We start from the raw sequence: 22,997 nt of genomic DNA on the forward strand, positions 1-22,997 counted from the left end.
ACAATGTCTCCTGTAATGCTATATGTCAGAGCAAAGGGATATGCTTTCTCTTCCTGCATTGGACCTGCACAACAATATATATTCCCCCCTCACAACTCCTACATTGCCATAATTATTTGTTCTCATGTGCTACCCATATTCAATTCTGAGTCCTTGAGGGGTGGAAATAATGTTCTGGTCATTTTGTGCTCCTACACCTATTACGTGGCTGAGCACATAATAATTGTTTGTTAACATACTTATTTTATCCACCCAACATGATACCTGAAACGTGGTCAGTGCTGAATAAAGAGTTGGTGAAGGGTTTGTTGAACAATTCCCTGACTGCTGCTTCATTTCCATTACTGTTGCCAAAATTAATAATCTAATGCCACCATTGCTGTCCAACCACAGGTATCAGCTAAGAGACCAGCTCATGCTGTCACTGCTGCCATCACCAGAAATAGTCTGCTTCCCCACCATCCACCATCATCCTGTCTACTGGTTTCCAGTCCAAGCATGCTGTAGTCATTGTTACCATCTGCACCACTGAAGCTGCTTCCATTGGGACCTGACTGGTTTGTCCTTCATACCCTACTTATGATATATAGAAGTCCATGTTTCCTCTGAGCCCTCATGCTGTTAATTTTTCTCTAATTTTTCTCCTGATGGATTCCGCCTTATTCAACTTCCATCAAAGCATCAGTTAAGTGGGTGGTACTTCTTTGTTCTCAGGGGGAATGTCACTTTATGATTCAATCAAGTAGCTGCTCTTTTTGCTGTCAGAAGGAACCTCTGCATTTATCCTTAACCCTAGCTCCCTCTCCTTAGCTGTGACTGATCGTGCATGCATATACTTGATGCACGCATTTGCTACCTTTCTGCCCACTCACAGATTTGTTAAGATTTTTCTATCCTCATCAATTTAGTTCATCACCACCCACAAGAATTTGTGTCATTTGCACATGTGGAAATGTTGCCTTGCTTATACTTATAAAGATATTATATATAGGTTACATGAATTGTGCCCTACACAAGAAGGCTGGATCAAGTGGGGGCTAAGGTCCAGCCTGCATTTTGTTCCTCAGTCTGGCATCAGGCTGTGTCTGCCTGGAGAAAGGTGCTCCTTTTTCTGAATTGCATGAAGATACTGTCCATCACTAAGTGATCAGCCTGCAGTGGAATATCCACCAAAAAAAGGGTACCATTTTCTAATTCATTCATATTAGACTAGGAACCTTGGTTATACAAACTTGATCTTAGCCTTGATCTAGCATTGAACCTGAGGACCTCTAGGCTATACTTCCCCTATCTTTACCTTTTGTTGTTTTTCCAAGCCAGTGGAAACTAGCTTCAAATCCAGCAATGAGGAGGAGACTCAATTTTGCTAAATTATGAAAGAAATGTAAAACCATAAAAGATAGTTTCTGTGTCTATGTTCTGGTTACCTATTGCTGCTTAACAACCTATCCCAAGTAGCAGTGGCTTAAAGCAACTTAGTGGCTTTGAACAACCAATTTAGTATATCTTAAAGTTTTATTGCTCAGGAGTTTGGGCAAGGCTTGATTGACTCTCCTGTTGGTGTCAATGGTTTATACTCCTGGCAGATGGCCTGATCTGGAGGGTTCCAGAAAGCTTCACTCAGTGCCTGACACCTTGGTGAAAATGGCTTGAAGACTGGATGCATTTCAGATTACTCAGGGGGACACCTTCTTGTGGCCTTTCCAGCATGGCAGTTGGGGCCATCTCAGGGTTCCTAGAGAGAATGTCCCAAGAGCCCTAGGAAGAAGCTGCATAGCTTTGTAAAGCCTTGTTCTGCCACATTTTATGGGTCAGACATGTTACTAGGGCCAGCACAGATTCATGGGGAGGTGAATTAGACTCCAACTTTCCATAGGAGAAGTAGCAAAAAAGTTGCAATTATTTTTACTCTACCACCATCTTCTACTAAGATTTAACCAATGTTACTATCTTGCCATAATTGCCCAGGACACAATTATAAAAACATTTTTATTATGGAAGCTTTATAAAGATCATCTGGAAGTCTAAATAAATTATCATACCTAACAATGAAATGTTAGTACTTTTCTCTTTTTTAAGTCAAGAATCAGTCAGGGATTTCAGGTTCTATTACATAGTACTGAAGGTGTTAGACAAAATAATAAGACAAAAAAAGAAATAAAAGGAGATTGGAAAGGAAGAAGTAACTTTTCATTATCTATGAACAATCTGGTTGTCTCCATAGAACCCCCCCCAAAAGTATAATTTACTAGAAATAATAAAATAATTTAGCAATGCTGGTGGATGAAAGATTAGCACTATTCTTAAACTGGTCCCTTATGTTTGCCAAACTATTGGCTATTTTGTGGTTCTCCTGTTCTCAGGTCTGGCAGATGCCCTGTTGCTTCCTTCTTTTTCCTCCTGCTTGGACAACTGTCCCAGGTCTTAGCTTTTGGTGGTTTGACTCACACTGTCCACTTGGGGGCGGAGCCCATTTTGTCATCAATATTTGCTGTAGAGTTGTCTATGGATATGTTCCTCTACAATTGTTCTACTGGCTTTTTTATGTGGGGATTCAGAGAGATTGAAAACCTATGCTGTCTTCATTATTGTCATCCCTGAATACCTCTAGCTCAACAGCATTTTGATCTTGTAGCTACCCATTTAGAGAAGTTTCTTTTTCTTAGTAGTACTCATTTTTCTTTTTACTTTTATTATGAAATAATTATGGATTCGCAGAAAGTTGCAAATAAATGCACACGGAGGTCCCATGTACCCTTCATGCCACTTCTTCCAGTATTGACAACTTGCATAACTATAGGACAATATCAAACCAGGAAATTGACATTGATACAATCTACAAAATTTATTCAGATTTCATTAGCCATACATGCACTTGTATGTGTGTGTTAAAATTCTGTGCAGTTTTCACACATGTTTCATGTAACTACCATTGCAATCAAAATACAGAACTGTTCCATCATCACAAAGTTTTTCTCATGCTAAACTTTTATAGCCACAACCCCCTGCTCCCAATCCTTAACCCTTGGCAATCACTAATCTGTTCTTCCTCTCTATGATTGTGTTATTTCAAGAATGTTGTATAAATAAAATTATATAGTATGAATTCTTTTAAGACTTTTCACTCAGCATAATTCTCTTGAGGGCAATCTAAATTGTGTATATCAAATCTGCATATTCATTCACGTGTAGGTTTTAGCATGAACATAGGTTTTAATTACTCAAGGGTAAATACCCAATAGTGCATTATACCCAATACTGATTTATTTTGAGAGAGAGAAAGAGAGAGAGCATGCATGTGCATGCCATGAGTCGGGGAAGGGCAGAGATAGGGAGACAGAGAATCCCAAGCAGGCTCCTCACTGTCAGCACAGATTCCAATTTGGGGCTCGATCTCACAAACCGTAAGATCATGACCTGAGCCAAAATCAAGAGTCAGACACTTAAACAACTGAGCCACCCAGGAACCCCACACTTTTAGTTTTAAAATGAACTAGCAAACTGTTTTCCAAAGTGACTGTACCACTTTTAAGTCCTACCAGCAAGGCAAGAATGAGTTAGCTTCTCTGCTGCATCTCCAGCACTTGGTGTTTACACTAGTCTTAATAAATTTTATCCATTCTGATAGGTGTTTAGAGTGATAACTGATTTTGTCTTTAATTTGCATTTACCTGATGGGTAATGATGCCGACAACTTTCCTTGTGCTTATTTGCTATCTATATGTCTTTTTCAATGAAGTGTCTTTCATGTCTTTTGCTCTTTTGTTCTTTTAATGTTGAATTTTGACAGTTATTTATATATTCTAGAAACATGTCCTTGTTGGATACATTGTTTGCAAATATTTTCTCCCAGTCTTTAGCCTTTCTTTTCATTTTATTAACAGGGTGATTTACAGAGCAAAAGTTCTTAATATGATGGGATCTAGCTAATCAGTTTTTCCTTTTATGAATTATATGTCTAGTGCCAAATCTAAGAACTCTTTGCTTTGTTATTTTTTATTTTTAAAAATTTTATTTTTAAAGATTTTTTTAAAATTTATTTATTTATTTTGAGAGAGAGTGTGTGTGAGTAGGAGAGAGGCAGAGAGAGAAGAGAGAATCCCAAGTAGACTCTGTACTGTCAGTGCAGAGCCTGATGTAGGGCTTGATCCCACAAACTGTGAGATGACAACACTAGCCAAAATCAAGAGTTGGACACCCAACCCACTGATCCACCCAGGTGCCCCAAGATTTTATTTTTAAGTAATATCTACACCCAAACCTACAACCCTGAGATCAGGAGTTACATGTTCCACCAACTGAGCCAGCCAGGCACCCCTCTTTACCTAGTTCTTGATCTCAAATATTGTCTCCATTTTGTTCCCTAGAAGCTTTATAACATCACAACTTATATTTAATTCTGTGATCCATTGTGAGTTAATTTTTGTATAAGGTGTGAGACATAGGTCGAGATTCATTTTTTACTTTGTTTTTCCTTTTTTTAATTTTTTTAAACAGGGCAAACACACATGTGTGTGCACTGCCAGATGGCTGCTGGAAGATTCAGTTTTTAAAATGTGAATGTCCAATTGTCCCAGCACCATTTGTTGAATAGATTGTTCCTTACTCCCCACCCCCACTCTGCCAAAAGTGCTTTTGCACTTTTGCAAAATCTAGTTTAAATATATATATTTATATCTGTTCCTGGATTCTCTGTTCTGTTCCATTGGTCCATGTGTGTTTTTCTCTATCAATAGAACATTCTTTATTATTGTAGCTATACAGTAAGCCTTCACATTGTATAGCATGATTTTCCTACTTTATTCTTTTCAGAACTGTTTTTAACTATTTCATGTCCTTTGAATTTCTATAAATTTTAGAGTAAGCTTTTCTATGTCTACAAACACCTTGATAGGCATTTATATTAAACCTAGAGGTCAGTATGGGGAGAAATGACATCTTTACTCTGTTGACTCTTCTAATTCATGAGTAAGCCTTTCTATTTATTTCATCTTCTTTGATTTCTTTTTATCAGCTTTTTGTCCTTTTCAGCATACAGTGTCTGTACATGTTTTGTTAGATTTGTATCTAGGTATTTCACCCTCTTTGGAGCAATTGTAAATGGTATTATAATTTTAATTTTATTTCTGTGTGTTCATTTTCAGTATGTAGAAAATGCAGTTAATTTTTCTTTGTATTGAGTCTGTATCTTGTAACATTGCTGAAACTCACTTCTAGGTTCTAGGAGTGTTTTTTTGTATATCCCTTGGGATTTTATATAGAGACAATCATTATCACAAATAGAGACAATTTAATTTCTTTCTTTAAAATCTGTATGCTTTCCCTCACCCCACTTCCATTTTTCTTCCCTTATTGAACTGGATAGAACTAGCGCTGTGTTGAATAAAAGTGGTGAGAGTGGAAATTCTTGCCTTTTTCCTTATCTCAGGGGGGAAGCTTTCAGTCTTTCCCCATTAAGTATGACATGCATGAGTTGTTTTAAAATAACATCTTTCAGGGTACCTGGGTGGCTCAGTTGGCAAGCCTCTGACTTTGGCTCAAGTCATGATCTCACAGTTCGTGAGTTAGAGCCCTGCATCAGGCTCTGTGCTGACAGCTCAGAGCCTGGAGCCTGCTTCAGAGTCTGTGTCTCCCTCTCTCTGTGCCCCTCCCCTGCTTGTGCTCTCTCTCTCTCTCTCTCTCAAAAATAAATAAACATTAAAAAATTTTAAAATAGCATCTTTTCATGATTACAAAAGTGATGCATAATCACTTGAAGAATAGAAATAAGTATAAAGAACAAATAAAAATTATCTGAAATCCATGATTCATAGTTGATATTTGAGATCATACTAATGAATTGTATATATTAGCGTTCTCCAGAGAAACAAAACCAATAGGGTGTGTGTGTGTGTGTGTGTGTGTGTGTGTGTGTGTGTGTGTGTTATGGAGAGAGAGAGAAAGATTGAGAGAGAGATTTATTTTAAAGAATTGGCTCACATGATATGGAGGCTGGCAAGTCCAAAATTTGCAGAGTGGGCCAGCAGGCTAGAGACTCATGGGTAAGCAATATTGCAGTTGAAGTACAAAGGCAGTCTGTTGGTAGAATTCCCTGTTTTGGGGGTAGGTCAACCTTATTTTCTATTTAGGCTTATTTGATTAAATGAGGCTCACCTGCAGTATGGATGGCAATCTGCTTTACTCAAAGTCCACCAGTTGAAATATAAATCTCATCCAGAGATCTTGCCATTTGCAACAAACATGGATGGATCTAGGGGTCTTATGTTAAGTGAAATAAATCAGATTGACAAAGACAATTAACATATGATTTCAATTATATGTGGAATCTACAAAATAAAATAAATGAATAAACAAACAAAAAAAGAATTAGACCTATAAATAAAGAGACCAAAGTGATAGTTGCCAGAGGGATGGGCAAATGGATGAAGAGGAATGGGAGATACAGGCTTCTGGTTATGGAGTGAAGAAGGCATGGGAATAAAAGGCACAGCATAGGGAACATAGTCGATGATATTGTAATGATGTTGTATGGTAGCAGACATAGCTACACTTGTGGTGAGCGTAATATAACATATGGAGATGTGGAATCACTATGTTGTACACCTGAAACTAACATACCATTGTGTGTCAACTATATTCAAAATTTTTTTGAAATTTTATTTGCCATAAATAAATAACAATTTACACTTAAAAAATGTAAATCTCATCCAAAAACACCCTCACAAAAATATACAGGATAATGTTTGACCAAACATCTGGGTAACATGGCCCAGTCAAGTTGACAAATATTTTGAGAAGTTTTCTGTGTCATTAAATCCCTCGCTTTTTTATGATTGCACAGAATTCTGTTATATGAATATATCATAATTTATTAGCATGGTCTTCAATTGTCATACGTTTAATATGTTTCCATATTTTTGCTATTTTAAATAATGTTATGATGAACAAATATCTTTTGTTGTACCTGTTTATATACCTATAGTACTAAGAAGAGAAATTTCTGGATCAAAGAATATAAATATTTTTTAAAAATCTTCTTAATACATCTTGATATATTTCTTTCCAGAAAGACTATATTCATACTAACATTATATGGCATTTGATCCTCAGAAAATATTGTTCTGGAGCTTCATTAAAATTTTTATTTATAATAGTCTGAAGACCACCCATTGTTTATTGACTCAGACTTTCCAATTTCTTTTCCTAACTGTCATATTTTGTCACAGTTTCCTTTAAATGTTTGGTGGTCTACACCATTATTGTACATGCACAATTTTGCCCCTCTTAGAAGTGAGCTCAAAAGATTCTCTAATTCCTTCAGTTCTTTTCTGAAGCATTTCTTATGGGGAGGCTTGTAGACCCAGATTAAAAGAAAGTGCTGAGACATTACCCTTAGTTTCGGTGAAATTGTAATTAATGACTTGGAGGAAGCCTTTTCTGAAGTATAACACACTGATGAACTAAACTGATAAAGTTTTTTTTTTCTTTTACATATGGCAAATTTTAACAAATAGGATGTGCAATCTGTTTTAGAATAATAGCTGCTCAGGAATCAACAAGACCTTGAGAGGCCATAAAATTAATAATACTACTGGAGGCAAAGCTAGACAGATTCCATCTCTGGCAGATGAGAATGAATGCCATGCTTAAAGTTCTCTGTGGAAGAGATGATGTATTGTCTTATAAAAACCTATTCCAGCATCTAATGACTTTGACTATTATGAAACCCACCAGTAGCCCAAATCCTGCAGAACTTAATGATGCTTAATGCCAAAGTAACTAGATATTTATCTAACCAATATTTTTGTAGGCAAACCTTTTCCACCCTCATATACATACATTTTTAAAATTTATTTATATTGAGAAAGAGAGAGTACGCGTGTTTGTGAGTGATGGGGAGGCAGAAAGAGAGGAAGAGAGAGACTTCTCCAAGCAGGCTCCGTGCTGCCAGCTCGGAGCCCATTGTAGGGCTCAAACTCACCAACCGTTAGATCATGACCTGAGAGAATGAGAGAATTGGAGGCTTAGTGGACTGAGCCACCCAGGCGCCCATCCTCCTCATATATTTTTTACATCAACAATAGTATATTTTAAAAATAGTTTTCATGATATAAGCTACATAACTTTTTAGAATAAGAAATAATGATGATCTGCCCTCAAATAATACATACTTTCAGACCCTTGGTTAAACACCAAGCAGTCGTGCCTTTGATGATCACTTCAACAGTGTAACCTGATACACTGCAAACTTCACAGTGTAACTTGATAACAATCATGGAAATGGATGACTACATTATGACATGTTGCCTGCAAAAGAACATTCTAACAACCAGGACACTAAATATAACAGCACACAGTTTCAAATATTCAAGCACTGCTTTCTGGCAAGTAGAAACTGTATAAAAACCGCCGATGTATTTTGACTATACATAAATATATAAGGATGTAGCAGCTCAGTTCTCCCATACATAGCACCTCCTTTCTCGAATGAGACTGGCTCAGGAAAGCTTGAAAATAGTATGGGGAATAATTCTTCCCTTTAACTGCCAAGGAAGAAAATGAACTAAAAAAATAAATTACTATAACCATAGGGGCTATAGAGAATGAAATAAATAAAGGGAAGGCATTGCAGTAAATAAAGGGAAATAAATAAATGAGAATGAAATAAAGAGAAAATCATTTTTTCATGATAGTAGTCTCCTGAAGCAGTGAATGTGAGAGGGGGCATCGAAAAGCCGCTGCATTTTCACATAGCTCAAGGATTATTCTCACTGATTCCCTGGGTACCCATGATGTCTGACTGCTTTATGAGAACACACACACCACAAGCTTCCTACCCTCGAAGGGAAGGTAATTCCTTTCACCTTAAGAATGATAAGAAAACACACATTTAAACTTTCTAGAAAACTTCAGCTGTCTTGGCGCCTTTGACACTTTTGAGTACACACCGTGGGCCTGGCAAGGCAGAACATTAGAGCAGGGGCCAAAGGGCAGCTCCCTTTGGTCCAGTGCCCCTGGCACTGTCTCCTCAAGGCAGGTGTCCAGGGATCTGCCAGGGGAAGCTGGTGGCCAGGCTCCCAGGTTGGGACATGGCCTCCTCTTGTGTGAGGGATTCTAAGACAGACTGGAAGAGCAGTTCTCCGCCAGCTGCCAAGACCTGACAACTGCTGCTGCTGTCCCCTTGCTGCTCCGGGTTTGTTATAAGGACCTTTGTTCAGGCAAATCAGGGAGCCATCTTTCTCATACCTTTAAGTAAATGAGCTAAAGTAGGAGAAAAAATGGAAGTGGACTGATTTTATATAATGTAGACCAAATTCTTTTTCATTTGGGGGGTAACTTCATAGCTTATTTCTTTGGGAGAATTTTTGGCCAAAGTTGTGAAGGGTTCCTTTTCCTTCCTGTATTGGGGAGTCCTGGAGACCAGCCTTAGGTGCAGTGACTCACAGGACTCACAGGGCTCAGCATGCAGTTGATAAAATGATGCAAAGAAAAATCATCAAAGTAAAAAGACACATAAGTGAAGTCTGGAGGAAACCTGTCTCAAGCTTCCAAGAGCCCTTGGAATATAGAACATGCTTAATTCTTCCATTAATGAGAAGTGTTGTTTACCAGAGAAACTTACCGGGAACTCAGACCCCAGGCCTTTTATTGGATGATGGTCATGAGGCACACACTGTCTAGCATGTACAGAAATTCCAGACTTCCAGGAAAAAAAAAAACTAGTTGTTCAGCATAAACCAAAGTTTGGATAAGCTATTTAGACTACTCATTAATTAGGGTATATTTTATAATACTAGGGAAAGTTAACCAGCCAGGTTCCCAGATGCCAGTCAAGGGCCAACCTTGCAGGAAGGCTTTTCTAAGGATATGTAGTCTCAGGCTACTATGCTAACTCTTTTCCACATAGTCTACCCCATTTGGCCAAGACGTTTTTAGGGCAAAATTATCATCAGTAGAACCCCATGCGGCAGGGTGAAGGCAACTTGCTGTACTGACTCTCTTATGCCCTCCACAGTCCTGGATTTAGCCAATTAAAACAAATCCCACTGGGACGCCTGGGTAGCTCAGTTGGTTAAGATTTAGGCTCAGGTCATGATCCCAGGGTCATGGGATTGAGACCTGAGTTGGGTTCTGTGCTGAGCATGGGGCCTGCTTAAGGTTCTCTCTTTCTCTCTCTCCCTCTCTCTCTCTCTCTCTGTCTCTCTCTCTCTCTGTCTCTCTCTCTGTCTCCTCTTCTGCCCCTATCCTCTGCTCGTGCTTTCTCTCTAAAAATAAATTTAAAAAATTAAAATTAAACAAACAAGTCCCATTAACAATAAAGGTCAGGGGCTCCTAAGGGGCTCAGGCAGTTAAGCGTCTGACTCTTGATTTCAGCTCAGGTCATGATCTCGCGGTTCATGACATGATCTTGTGCTGACATTGTGGAGCCTGCTTGGGATTCTCTCCCTTTCTTGCTCTGCCCCTCCCCCACCCATGGGCCCACAGGCACTCTCTGTCTCAAAATAAATAAGTAACCTTTTAAAAAATTAACAATTAAGTTCAATTTTAGTAAGTCAGGTGGCTCTCTCCTAAAGTGTTTGAATTAACTTTTTTTACTTGACCTAAGTGATCAGTTCAAGTGCAGTACAAGGCTAGTAAAGCTGAAGCTGTCCTGCATGTCTTCCAGGACTGAGGTGACTCATGAAAGTCAAGGTGCATGTATAAGATGTATAATCCCAGAGAGTACTCTTGGAAACAAAAAGTTTGCAATTGTTAGGTCACCCAATGAAGACATACATTAGTTAGGCATTAGAGGTTAACAGGGCTCCCCAGTGTGGCTTCCCACTGTGGGTCCTTCTGCTCTAGGGTCTCTGTCCAGTCCAAGTAATGCAGTTGAGTCCCTAGTTTTAGAAGCACTTCCAGAAGGCAGTTTCAGCCAGTTTTGCTTGTTTTTGACATCAGTTCATTTGCCTCATGAGTGTGGACGACATCTAGAGGTGTTCTTCATGGGAACATAGGAGCTGCCCCACAGTCAGCACTGTCAGGTGTGATCATAGGTTCAGTAGTTGGTTTGAATTCAGGACCTCACAGCATCCTGGGAAGGCAACGTTGGCATTCAGGAGTAGTTCTGAAAAACAGAGTAGTTATGAGAAATAGGGATCATTAATGTCCTCCTTCCTGCATTTCCCAGGTGCTGGGTGTGTGTGTGTGTGTGTGTGTGTGTGTGTGTGTGTGTGTGTGTGTGTGTGTTTTCTGTTATTACAAAATCAGTGTGTCTCATTTAATAATCATTACTTTATGTTTCTTCCCCAGTCATTTTTTATTCTCATTTTTCATCAACAAGAGTTGGGTGTAAAGAGGGTATTGAGAATTTAGCTGTTACTCCATGGTATTGCTACCTTGACATCATTTTGTTTGACCAAGCAGTGACCTTAAACTGACACTAGACCCCTCATACAAGCACATGCCCTAGATAGCAGTCTGCAGAGTCACAGGCACATGTAAGTTCCTGCTATCACTTCCCCAACAGCCCTCATGATCAACAATCTCCCCTGACCCCCACTGCCTTCCCCTTATGGAACTCCTTAAATAAGACTACCGTGTGGCTTATCAGACCCTGCCCTTTTAGCTTGAGTTGACCAATGTAACCTTAGACCTGGGAATCCCAAAGCACTCCACCTGCAGACTTTAATAAAAACATGTGTCCCAGCTTCTGCCTCACTCTGTCAGCACTCTGCCATGACCTCCCCACAATAGCCCTCAAGGTGTGCCAGATACTTCCTCCAGGACCTGTAAATAAAAAACTTCTCTATTTTAATTCTGCTTGTGGTCTGTTGTTGAACCACAGTTCACCATCTGACATCCCATGCTCCACTTAATAAGTGGTAATTTAACAAATTCATAACAGAGGGATAGAAGAATTTACACAGAAAAACACTGTTAATATAACTTAACCAGAAAGACATATCATCTTCAGGAACTGGTTAGGACAAAATCCTGAATTTTCAAAAGTTTTCAGAACATGTTTACATAACCCTCACCCTTTTCATCCTGATCATTTATTCAGTAATCAGCCTGAAAAAGAACAATCTTTGTTTGGGAATTGCTACATTTAATAATCAAACTGCCTAACTAAGGAGAAAGGTAAGTAAAGTAGAATCAGGCTATCAGTCTGTCGTTGCAAATTTCAAATAATCTTGAAAGTCAGACATAAGTCAACAGCAATGAGACATTCCTGAGCAGCGGGTGAGAGGAGACCCCCCCTCTGTCAGGAGTGGAGTGGAGAGGTCTACCCTACATTCTGTGTTGTCTTCCAACTTAACAGCTTTCAATGGGAATCACACATTAGGTTCCTTGTGATCATTCATCTCAAATGCAATTAGCCCCTGCGTTAGAAATATACAGCCACTAGCAGCTTGGTTTCAGATGGTCCCATCAGAGAATGAGCCCTTCCTAGTGGGTATCTACAGGTGACCCATGTGGTCCAGCCAGCATCCACAATGTTTCTGGCCCTACAGAGGGGTGTCTTAAGTCTTCAGTCGTCTTAGAGTCTGTTTGATTAGCCTATGTCTACTTTCCAAGATTGGAACTGTCTGTTACAGATGTTGTTAGGTTTCAGCATACCATCGGGTACAGGCAATTAGGATCTCTGAATTCAGGATTCCAAAAAGCCAATGACTTTTCTTTGACAGCAGCAAAGGTGAGAGACTACAGGTTAGACAGTGGTGTTCCAAGGCTTTTTAAGCCCCCTTTATCTTGTTGGACTTAGAGTTCAAATTGACCTACTCAAAAATATACACACTTAGTCTAGAAAATCACCAGCCTGTAAGAGTCAGACCTCTGATTTTACAGAAACTTATTATCAAGCTAAAAAACTACTTTTTAAACCTCAAAAACTATATTTTCCTGTGGAGAATATTTCTCTTTCTGTTGTCTGCCTTTTCTCATAGGGTCCAACAGGCAAAAATCATAGCAAAAATAATTAGTTATGAAGATTTCAATATTCAGAAGTTCAAAGAGTTTAAATTTTTAATCCATCCAAACAAGAAAGTTATGTTATATTAACACTTTTATTGGGAGACTTCACCAGATTAGAATAATCCTTCTAGCCTTTATGAAATTACAAGCATATATTTTTTAATCATTAAAAAAATTATATACCCAGATGCAATAGCCATAAAACAAAAAATAAACACATTTTAGAAAGTTTCTTAATCTTTCTTTCTTTTCTTTTTCTTTTCTTTTCTTTTCTTTTCTTTTCTTTTCTTTTTTTTTTTTTTTTTTTTTTTTTGTTGCAAGTTTACTCAAACCTTAGCAGTAAATTCAACACTTTTAGGGATTAACATTACAACTACTGACAGATCCCAGCTGGAATGCAACAGGCTGCTGCACCAGTGGGTAGATTGTTATTTTTCCCCTCTTCTTCTCCCCCCCCCCCCCGTCTCTGTCTTTTTTTCCTAATTCGTGTAAAGTTTTCTCCAGCCTTGGAACTGACTTAATCTTATTTCCTCCCACTTGGAGGAGTGAACAATACAAACATACAACATTTTGGCTCACACAAAATGTTTTAAAGGAATGTTTGAACCCTTTCTCCTCCCACCTGAAGGACAGAACAAAACCTAAAGATGTCACTCAGCCTGCACTTTTTAATTCCTTCACCTTAGCTACCATGGCCGAAAGCGGCCAATAAACCCAATTCTCCTAGGGTTGGATCTATCATTTTTAATTCCATAGGTAACCTTCACCTTTCACAAGAGACATCATCTCCGCTGCTGTTTCATACCACAGGTGACTAGGTGGCCATTGGGAGGTGAAGGTTCACAATTGTATCCCTTTCATACCTCCTTTCTCCAAACACTGTTTTAGCCATATTTCAGTGAGTCAGAGCTGTTTTTAATGAATCCCACTTCTGACACCAACTGGCACCCCAGTTTAAAGATTGCTAGAAAAATCCACAGCATATAGTTATACTTATGGATAAGATTTGTTACACTGAAAGGATACAAAGTAAAATCTAAAATGGTAAAGGGCATGTTGGGTGAAGTCTGAAGAAAGCCAGGCACAAGCTTCCAAAATATATATATATTTTTTCCACTGAAGCCTTATTATAGGATGTGTTTAATTTCTCCAGTAATGAGTTTTGGCAACACATGTGAAGTGTCTACATTCTCATTTGGGACTTAGTGCCCATGGTTTTTAATGGGTGCTGTTTATGTGGGGACCCTGCTATGGGCTGTATGTTGTAATCATACAAAATTCATATGTTGAAGCCTAAATATAATATGATGGTTTGTAGATAACGGCTTTGGGAGATAAATGAGAGGGTGGAGCCCTCATGAATGGGGTTAGTGCCTGTGATGGTTAATTTTATGTCAATTTTATGGGGTGCCCAGATTAAACACTATTTCTGGATGTGTCTGTAAGGGTGTTTTTAGATGAGATTAGCATTTGAATTGATGGGCTCAATAAAGTTGATTGTCCTCCCCAGTGTGGTGGGCCTCATCCAATCAGTTGAGGATCTGATGAGAACAAAGGACAGAAGGAGGAATTTGCCCTTTTTTCCCACCTCACTTCATAAATTGGGATATCTCATCTTCTCCTGCCCTTGGGCTTGGATTTACACCATTGGCTCCCCTGGTTATCAGGTCTTTAGACTTGTACTGAATTACACCACTGGCTTTTCTGGGTCTCTAGTTTGCAGATGGTAGATTGTGAGGCTTATCAACCTCTATAATTGCATAAGCCAATTCCACATAATAAATATCCATATTTATAACTTTATCTGCACATTTCCCAATATAAGAAGGGTTCAGAACTCCAAGACATAGATGTCACTCAAAGAGGTTTTTAAAATAATGTCCTATTTCTTTTCCTCAAAATACTTTTAAGCAATAATTAGGTATGACCTGTTCTGGTTTTTCAATCCTCTGGTCATAGATTTATTATTTTGTTTCGAAAATTGGAAGAAAAGACATTCCTGTCTTAAGAGGAATAGAAAAGAAGAGGTTTATCCATAGTTAAGTTTTGTGGACATACCTATCCTGCTTCCCCAATGAAGTTACCATGTTTCTTTCTTTAATAATAGAGACAACCAATAGTGGTTGCATACATTTATAGTTATAACTTTTCTCATCTGGGCCATTGAGAAGCAGGCTTTCTGCATTCTGTAATAAAAATATACAAAGTTACAAGCCTGTATCTCTCACTATTTAAAACAAGAAGTAAAAATGTTGCAAGCTATTTTATGCTTTGGTTATTTTCCCTTAGCAACTTAGAAATTGTGGTACCATGCTCTAGAAACACTGGTCACAATTATTAAGCATGTCTTTTTGCAGCTCAAAGAGTTTTCATATGGGAAATGGCCAAGAATACCTCTGTTTACAAATGAAAGATTTCTCAAAGTTTTTTTGGAATACTGGTGGAATGGTGGAGTCTGGACTTCATTATTCTACTCCTTGCTTCAAACTTGGCTATGCTGCTTAGTAGTAATTTAACCTTGAGCAAGTGATGATCTGTTTGAATCTCACTGTCCTTATCTATAAAATGTGATACAAATCTCCCAGGATACATTTAAATATGTACATTTACAAATATGTAAAATATTTGACTTCATACCTGGTACAAAGCAGGGGTTTAATAAATGTATTATTCCTGTTATCTCAAAAAATACCCACTAAAAGGCAAGGTTATAGTGTTCATAGAAGCTTTTTATAATAGCCCTACCTGAACACAACCCAAATGACAGCCCAAAATGACCATCAGTTAGTAGATTGAATTTTTTAAAATGTGGGATATTCATACAATGCAGTACTATATAGCATGAACTACCATTACTACAAAAGAATGGATAAATCTCACCAATATAACATTGAATGATATGAAATAATACATTCTGTATAATACCATTGAAACAAAGTTCAAAAACAGGCAAAATTATAGAGTCAGCAGCCAGAAGTCATAACCTTTTGGAGGGAGGATGGATTGGAGGAAGGACAAAGGGAGCCAGCTGAGATGCTGGAAATGTTTTGTCTTCACCTGCATGGTGGTGATCATATATGGGTATATGCATGTAAAAAATTCATCAAACTGAACACTTAATATTTGTACATTATATACATACATGTATATTATTTACATTTATGCAGATATAAATGATACATCAGTAAAAAAAATGCTCCCTTAATCCCAGGATTTTGTATCAATAGCAGTTTTATTTACTAGGAGTGTATCTAGCAGACAATATAACATGCCAAAAGCTGGCCATCTAGCAGGCTGTAGTCAGTCTGTCCCTTGTAAGTGGCCCCATTTCAGAACTAGCCTGGAGCTGACAGGCATATTATAAGGTCATGCTCCATCATCATTGACAGCTGGAGATGCCATCACATGCCATCGGCAGCAAAGCACAGGGAAAACCAGGCAGTGGACTGTGCTTCCCACCCTTAGGCTTGGAGGCACAAGCCCCAGCAATGGAAGGATTAAAAAGCCTCAATTTAAAAAGACAGGGGGAGGGGAGGGAATGTGGGCTGCACAATTTATAAATAGACATTCCCTGAGGCTGCCTGATGGTGAAGTGGTTGTTTAGTAAATCTTTCTCCCTTAAGAATCCCATTATCGGAGAGCATTTGAAAATACCAGTTTCATTTTGTCTTTTGGGGGAGATCCTGGGTTTCATCAAGTCAGCCCTGTTGGATGATATTGCTCTCTGTCAGATCTAGGGACAGGCCTTCAGTACCTTGAATCACCTATACATGGAGCACAAAGATGATGATGATGATGATGATGATGTGTCTTTTGCCAAATGGATGAGCAGCTTCTGGGGTCACAGCTGGATAGAAGAGAATGAGAGAGGACTCCGAGACCGTCATGGATCACAAGCTGCCAGTTACAGGAAAACCTCCCTGCCCTGCCCAGTGAGTTATTATCAGAGAACCAGGGGAGAGCTGGACTAGGGGAGGGGGGTTTCTATTGGATAATTTTTGAAGAGGCCTTTGGTATAAAATTTTCTTTGGTTAAAAAGCAGTACTTCTAAACCTTTTTATATCCACAAAAATCCCTTTTATTACTTTATCTTGTTCTCCAGGGGAACTGATGTTCATCTATTAGGTAAAGATTTCTTCATTTTTAGTAGTCTAAGATATCTTTAACTACGATTTGGAGCTACTGATAAACCTGAGACAATCCTTCTGAGGGTTAATATAATTCAAGCCAAAGGAAAGACACTTGATATTATAGTTTGTGCAGCATTGGCATGGGTCAATGTGTGATTTCCTATAGTCTTTTGAAAATACTGAAAATAAGCTCCACTATTTGATAACCTCTGAAGAATTGGTGATTCCACATAATAAATCACCACCTTTGAAAAAATTTGATATCCTTTTTCTTCTGGTTCCCCTTTGGTTTCCTGAGGGTAGAAGGAGCCACAATTGTCCTGCCCTCAGCAAGGCAAACACCCAATGTCTAGGGAACAAGATGCAAGCAGGAAAGCCCCTGATGGGGAGTGGGTGGGCCTGACCAGGTGAGGACTCCGCAGCAGGTGCAGACAGTGGTTCTCTTTGTTCAACTGCGGTGCTAGGAGACTCCACTGCAGACACACGTGTCCTCTGCTTCCCAGTTACACAACAATAATACAGCTTTTCTTCTTCATGAGTCACTTAGAATTCCAGCTGTAGAGAATACATTCTCAACCTTCTGCCTCTGTCAACCCCAGAAACAAGTAAGTTTTGGGGTAATGTTATTTTATTTCATTTTTATCCCTAGAGTTCTCAGATGCTTAATGCTTATAAGGGATATAAAAGTGTGTAAGGCAAAATCTCTTTTACTCCCACTGACCAGCAAGTTTTGAGGAATGTCTTTGAGACACAAATATTTGAAAATAGGTTTATTACCAAATGCATACTCAGGGACTAAGGGCAAGTTTCAACAGCTCTTTGAGCTTCAGGTACCTTAACTAAAAAAGAAGAGAGGCTGGACTGGATGATCCCTGGGAACCCTTCTAGTGCTAACTGTCCATGATTCTGTTGTAAATGAACACCTGCATATCACACTCTCATTTTAATCTCTTATGTTCCACTTCGAGTGAGGTATTCACAATGTGTGAACCAGAAGTGTAATTAGTTTCCAGTTTCCAGATAGTGAGGACCAGGGAGAAACAAAGAGAAAAATTCTGATTTGCTATTTATCTCAACAGCCCTTTGGAGCCACTGAAAATAGGAAAACAAAAGAAGACACATGACTTTTAAAATACAGTTTTGTTGAATAAATTTTAGGATTTATTAGACTTTTAATACTGAGATAATCCACCCTTTTTAGAGAATCCATTTTTAGGTTTCAGTGCTGTTTGCCTTAAACTATCAGGGTGGAATTTGTTATGTATGACATTTCTAAAAGATGTCCATATATCTTTTCCTGCTCATACTAGCTTTGAGCATTTGCCTGAATTAACCTCTTCAGATTCTCTTAGTCAACAGTGACTTCCATAATTATCAGACTAACATGCAGAAAGTATGTGCTTATTTAAGGATGCAAAGCATGGAATAAAAATGACCACATTATTCAATAGAACAGCAAGAGCATAAGCACAGAACACAGAGCAGGGGACCCAAAGTGAGGTGAGCAGAGTCCTGGGAAATAGTCAGGGGTCTGAATCTCCACCTCTGGTCACATTATGCCACATATTTATGAAGAGAGCCTGTAGTTGGATACTTAACTGTTCAAATTCTAAAATGTACTCAGGTTTTTCTTACCTTAGAGATATGAGAACCATTAGGTTTTCATTTTGTGTGTGTGTGTGTTTTGCTTTGAGCTCAATGAATAACTTAAAAAGAAAAGCTTACTCTTAGCCTTATCTCTTTTCTTCTCTCCCCACTGCTCCAATCTAAGGCTCTTCCCTCTCACAACCTATTAGTAACCTGTATCCATCAACATTACATGCGTTGGAAGAGAAGAGTTTTCTCCTTCTTTCCCATTTGAATGTGGTTTCTAATATGGCTTTCAGCCTCATGATTCCCGCAAAACCATAGCGATGGAGCCTTGATTCATTGAACATATTTATTGAATACCTATTATGTGCCAGACATTATGCAAGCCTCTATAGGCTTATAGGGCACAAGAAGACAAACAAAATCTCTGAGCTTGTGGAACTTCCAGTCTAGTGGAAAATACAATTTGTCAGAAAGAACAAGGTAGACAAGGGGTAGAGCGTGGTCCTTTTTAGAGAACACTATTTTTTAACAAGCCTCAGTTTAATGCTCTATGATTGCTGATTTAATGTGAATTTAAAAATCTAACTTTACTGTCCTGATGTTCTTGGTGGAAAAAAAATGAAGTGATATGAAGTCCCTTTCATTAACTGGACTGATGTGCCTTGTACCTCCAGCGCCACAAGTAAAAGTTTCTGTATTCCTTATTTATTCTGCTCTTTGAAAGCAGATTTTAAAGACTTTAGTCTATTCAGCTTTCTAGGCATCTTCTGTACCTTACCATGGTTCTCTTACCATCCTTTGGCACAGTTTGGGCCTATGGAAAGGGAGATTATGCTAAATGAAAGGAGCCTTCAAGGAAGAACCAAATTCCCTGGCCGAGGGCTTTGTTAATTCTATTTTTTAATTTATTTTTTAATGTTTATTTACTTTTGAGAGAGAGAGAAAGAGACAGAGTGTGAGTGGGGGAGAGGCAGAGAGAGAGAGGGAGACACAGAATCCCAATCAGGCCCCAGGCTCTGAGCTGTCAGCACAGAGCTGGTCAGTGGGGAGCTTGAAACCAGGAGCTATGAAATCATGACCCGAGCTCAAGTTGGGTGCATAACCAACTGAGCCACTCCGACACCCCTAGCTTTGCTAATTCTAAATGCTTTCTCAGTGCTTCCTCTATGCTCCAAGGTAGGCACAGTATATGCTTGCCCACATGATATCATTTGAGGGGATATAAAAATAAACCTCTACCTGTCTGCACCCAAGGGATTAAAATTTTTTTTTCATGTTTATTCATTTTTGAGAGAGAGAGAGAGAGAGAGAGAACACAAGCAGGGGAGGGGCAGAAAGAAAGAAACTCCGAAGCAGGCTCCATGCTGTCAGCACAGAGTCCGAGGCAGGGCTTGAACCCATGAACCAAGAAATCATGACCTGAGCAGAGGCTGGATGCTCAACGGACTGAGCCACCTATGTGTCCCCATTTTTTTCTTTTTGGAAATAATCACCTTTGGGGCACCTGGGTGGCTCAGCTGGTTAAGCACCCGACTCTTGGTTTCAGCTCGGGTCATGATCTCCCAGTTTCTGAGTTCAAAACCTGTGTGGGGCTCTGTGCTGACATCCCAGAGCCTGCTTGGGATTCTCTCTGTCTGTCCCTCCCCCACGCACACTGTCTCCCTCAAAATAAATAAATAAATAAATAAATAAATAATCTCCTTTAACCATTTTTATATTCTCTCTTCATGGTCTCAGTTTAAAGCAATAGAAGACACTTATAATTTTCATTTTTATCCTGACTGACCTGAGTATGGCTACACACTGTCACCATTACAGTATCTCACCATAGGGGTGGTTTGCCCGCATTTGTTCACTACACGGAACGGGCGGGGCATGGCCCCCTCAGAGGATTTTTCATAAACCTGAGGAGAAGGAATGCCCTAAAGTTACGTGAGTAACAGTGGTTTCTTGTTTTTCAGGTTAAATTTATATTTAATTTCAACAGGAGACAATGCCTTAATCCCAAAGATGAAACTAGTGATAGAGTTTCAGGCAACAGTGACAACTCTACGCTCTATGGATTTGTTTTCTATTTTCTACTGGATGTAGAGGAGTCGCTGGAAGGGCAGCAGAGTAGAGAAGGATGAAGGGAGGGCTCCAGAGGCAGCCACCCAGGGTCGGCCACTAGCAGCGTAACTGACTGAGTTACCTACGTCTCTCTGACCATATGTAAAGGTGACTGATGGGAACAGCATATGCCTCATAAGGGTGTAGGGAAGATTCAATAAGTAATTTATATAATGTAATTAGGACATTGCCTGGTACCTAATGAGCACCTATGCTTCTTATTATTATGTGCTGGAAGTGTTGAAAATTGGGAATTTTTTTCCAGATGATGCTTTAGTTAAGTACTGCAAAAAGTTCTAGAGTCTTTCATTTTGCCTTTCCCTCATTGTCTCTAATGTTTCTCTTTCTCTCTTATATCACAATGGGAAGACAGTAGGTAATTTTATACTGGTGGTTGGCATTTGGCATATGTTCTGTTTATGGACTGATGTCGCCCCCTCCCCCTCTTAACCCTCCAAAATTCATATGCTGAAGTCCTAACCCCGAATGTGATGGTATTTGGAGATGAGGCCTTTGGAAGTAATTAGGTGTAGATGAGCTCATGAGGTGAGATGGGATTACTACTCTTATAAGAAGAGACACCATAAAGCTTGCCCTTTCTCTTTCTCTCCACCTGCATGCATAAGTCTTAGGCGAGACATTTAGCTGACCTAAGATTCATTTTCCTCATCTGTAAAAGGGAAGGATGATTCCCTCCCAGGATTTGTTCTGAGGTCAGAGGTCAAGGACATGGTCCCCAGAGAGTGTGGTACTCTGGTACTGTGCACTACGACTTAACATGGGTCTTATTATCCCAGCACCTGGAACTTTCTCCTCATTGTTTCTCATTTTGGTGTTAATGGGTGTCTCAGGGGCTTGTATTTACACAGAGAGCAGGAGGGGTACAAGTGAAGGGTGATTGCAATTAAAGCCAAGACAAAGAATATCAAGTAGTTAAGCTCTTCAGAGGAAAATTTTACATAACCAGTGTCTTTTTATTTATTTATTATTATAATTTTTAAAGATTTTATTTTTAAGTAATCTCTCCACCCAACGTGGGGCTCAAACTCACAATCCTGAGATCCAGAGTTACACGCTCCACGGACTGAGCCAGCCAGGTGCCCCACCGATTTCTTATTAATTAATTAATTAAAGTGAGAACCTATGCCTTGGGTCAGAACTGGGAACTGGACAGTGACTGCTCTGAAGGCAGTGTCTGTACACGCTTTGTCACTCTGTCATCTGGGACCCCAGCTGGTGAGCTCAAAATGAAGGATCCCATCCCATGGGCAAGAGCCCACACTCACAGTGTGGGAGAGAAACCTCTAAGGCTAGTCCATGGCTGTGGAGGTGATATGTATGTACTTGGTAAAAATAAGCTACATAAAAATAAGCTAGGGCACTGTTTCATGTCTTTGCCAGGAAAATTACACTTGAAGGGCATATAAAATTCCAAAAGTAGAGCTTGCATGGTAAGTAAGCATATTTAAAAATGGGAACTTCTCCCTGTAATTGATTAGAGACCTCTTTTAAGCCTGTTTCCCACAAAGTCACACACAAAAACAAACAACTGGAAAAACCTATCTGATAGGAAATATTAAGTATATAATATTAAGTATATAACTCTTGCCATTCTTTTAGGCCCTTTGTGCAAACATTCTTATTTCATATCCAACCTCAAATTTAAAAATTATATTTATTTATTTATTTTTAATTTTTTTTTTAATGTTTATTTATTTCTGAGGCAGAGGGAGACAGAGCGTTAGTGGGGGGCGGGGGGCGGGGCAGAGAGAGAGGGAGACAGAATCCAAAGCAGGCTCCAGGCTCCGAGCTGTCAGCACAGAGCCCCATGCGGGGCTTGAACTCACAGACCACGGGATCATGACCTGAGCCGAAGTTGGACATTCAACCAACTGAGCCACCCAGGCGCCCCTAAAATTTTTATTTTTAAAATTTTATTGTGGCAAGAACACTTAATACTAGATCTACCATCTTAGCAGATTTTTAAGTGTGCAATACAGTATTGTTAACTAGAGGTCCAAGGCTGTACAGTAGATGTTTAGAACTCACTCATCTTTGCATAACTGGAACTTTACACCCATTGATTCGCCACTGCCTGTTTCCCCCTTCTCTCAAGTCCTGGCGACCACCACTCTATTCCTCGCTTCTATGGGTTTGAGGAATTTAGAGACCTCACGCAAGTGGAGTCATTTAGTATGTGTTCTTCTG

General features: G+C 39.2%; 1 protein-coding gene and 1 long non-coding RNA gene across 5 annotated transcripts in view; one reads left to right on the forward strand and one right to left on the reverse strand.

The window, feature by feature from the left end:
• The window catches only part of LNP1 (leukemia NUP98 fusion partner 1), a 38,304-nt gene that overhangs the window by 6,164 nt on the left and 9,143 nt on the right, over positions 1-22,997 (forward strand). For 2 of the 4 annotated variants that reach the window (XM_053220736.1, XM_015065943.3), the window contains exons 2-3: positions 394-557; positions 16,689-16,889. In XM_053220736.1, the coding sequence (XP_053076711.1) occupies positions 16,728-16,889 (162 nt within the window). In that variant the 5' untranslated portion in view covers positions 394-557; positions 16,689-16,727. The remainder of the gene's footprint in view (positions 1-393; positions 558-16,688; positions 16,890-22,997) is intronic. The other 2 variants (XM_053220737.1, XM_015065945.3) reach the window with 1 other exon arrangement.
• On the reverse strand, positions 1,499-8,496 carry LOC128315158 (uncharacterized). Its single transcript, XR_008297622.1, has 3 exons — positions 8,172-8,496; positions 6,154-6,258; positions 1,499-1,769 (listed from the first exon to the last, which is right to left on the reverse strand). It is a non-coding gene; the product is annotated as an uncharacterized LOC128315158 (long non-coding RNA).

The sequence above is a fragment of the Acinonyx jubatus genome, chromosome C2 (genome assembly GCF_027475565.1).
Source record: "Acinonyx jubatus isolate Ajub_Pintada_27869175 chromosome C2, VMU_Ajub_asm_v1.0, whole genome shotgun sequence".
Taxonomy (NCBI): Eukaryota; Metazoa; Chordata; class Mammalia; order Carnivora; family Felidae; genus Acinonyx; species Acinonyx jubatus.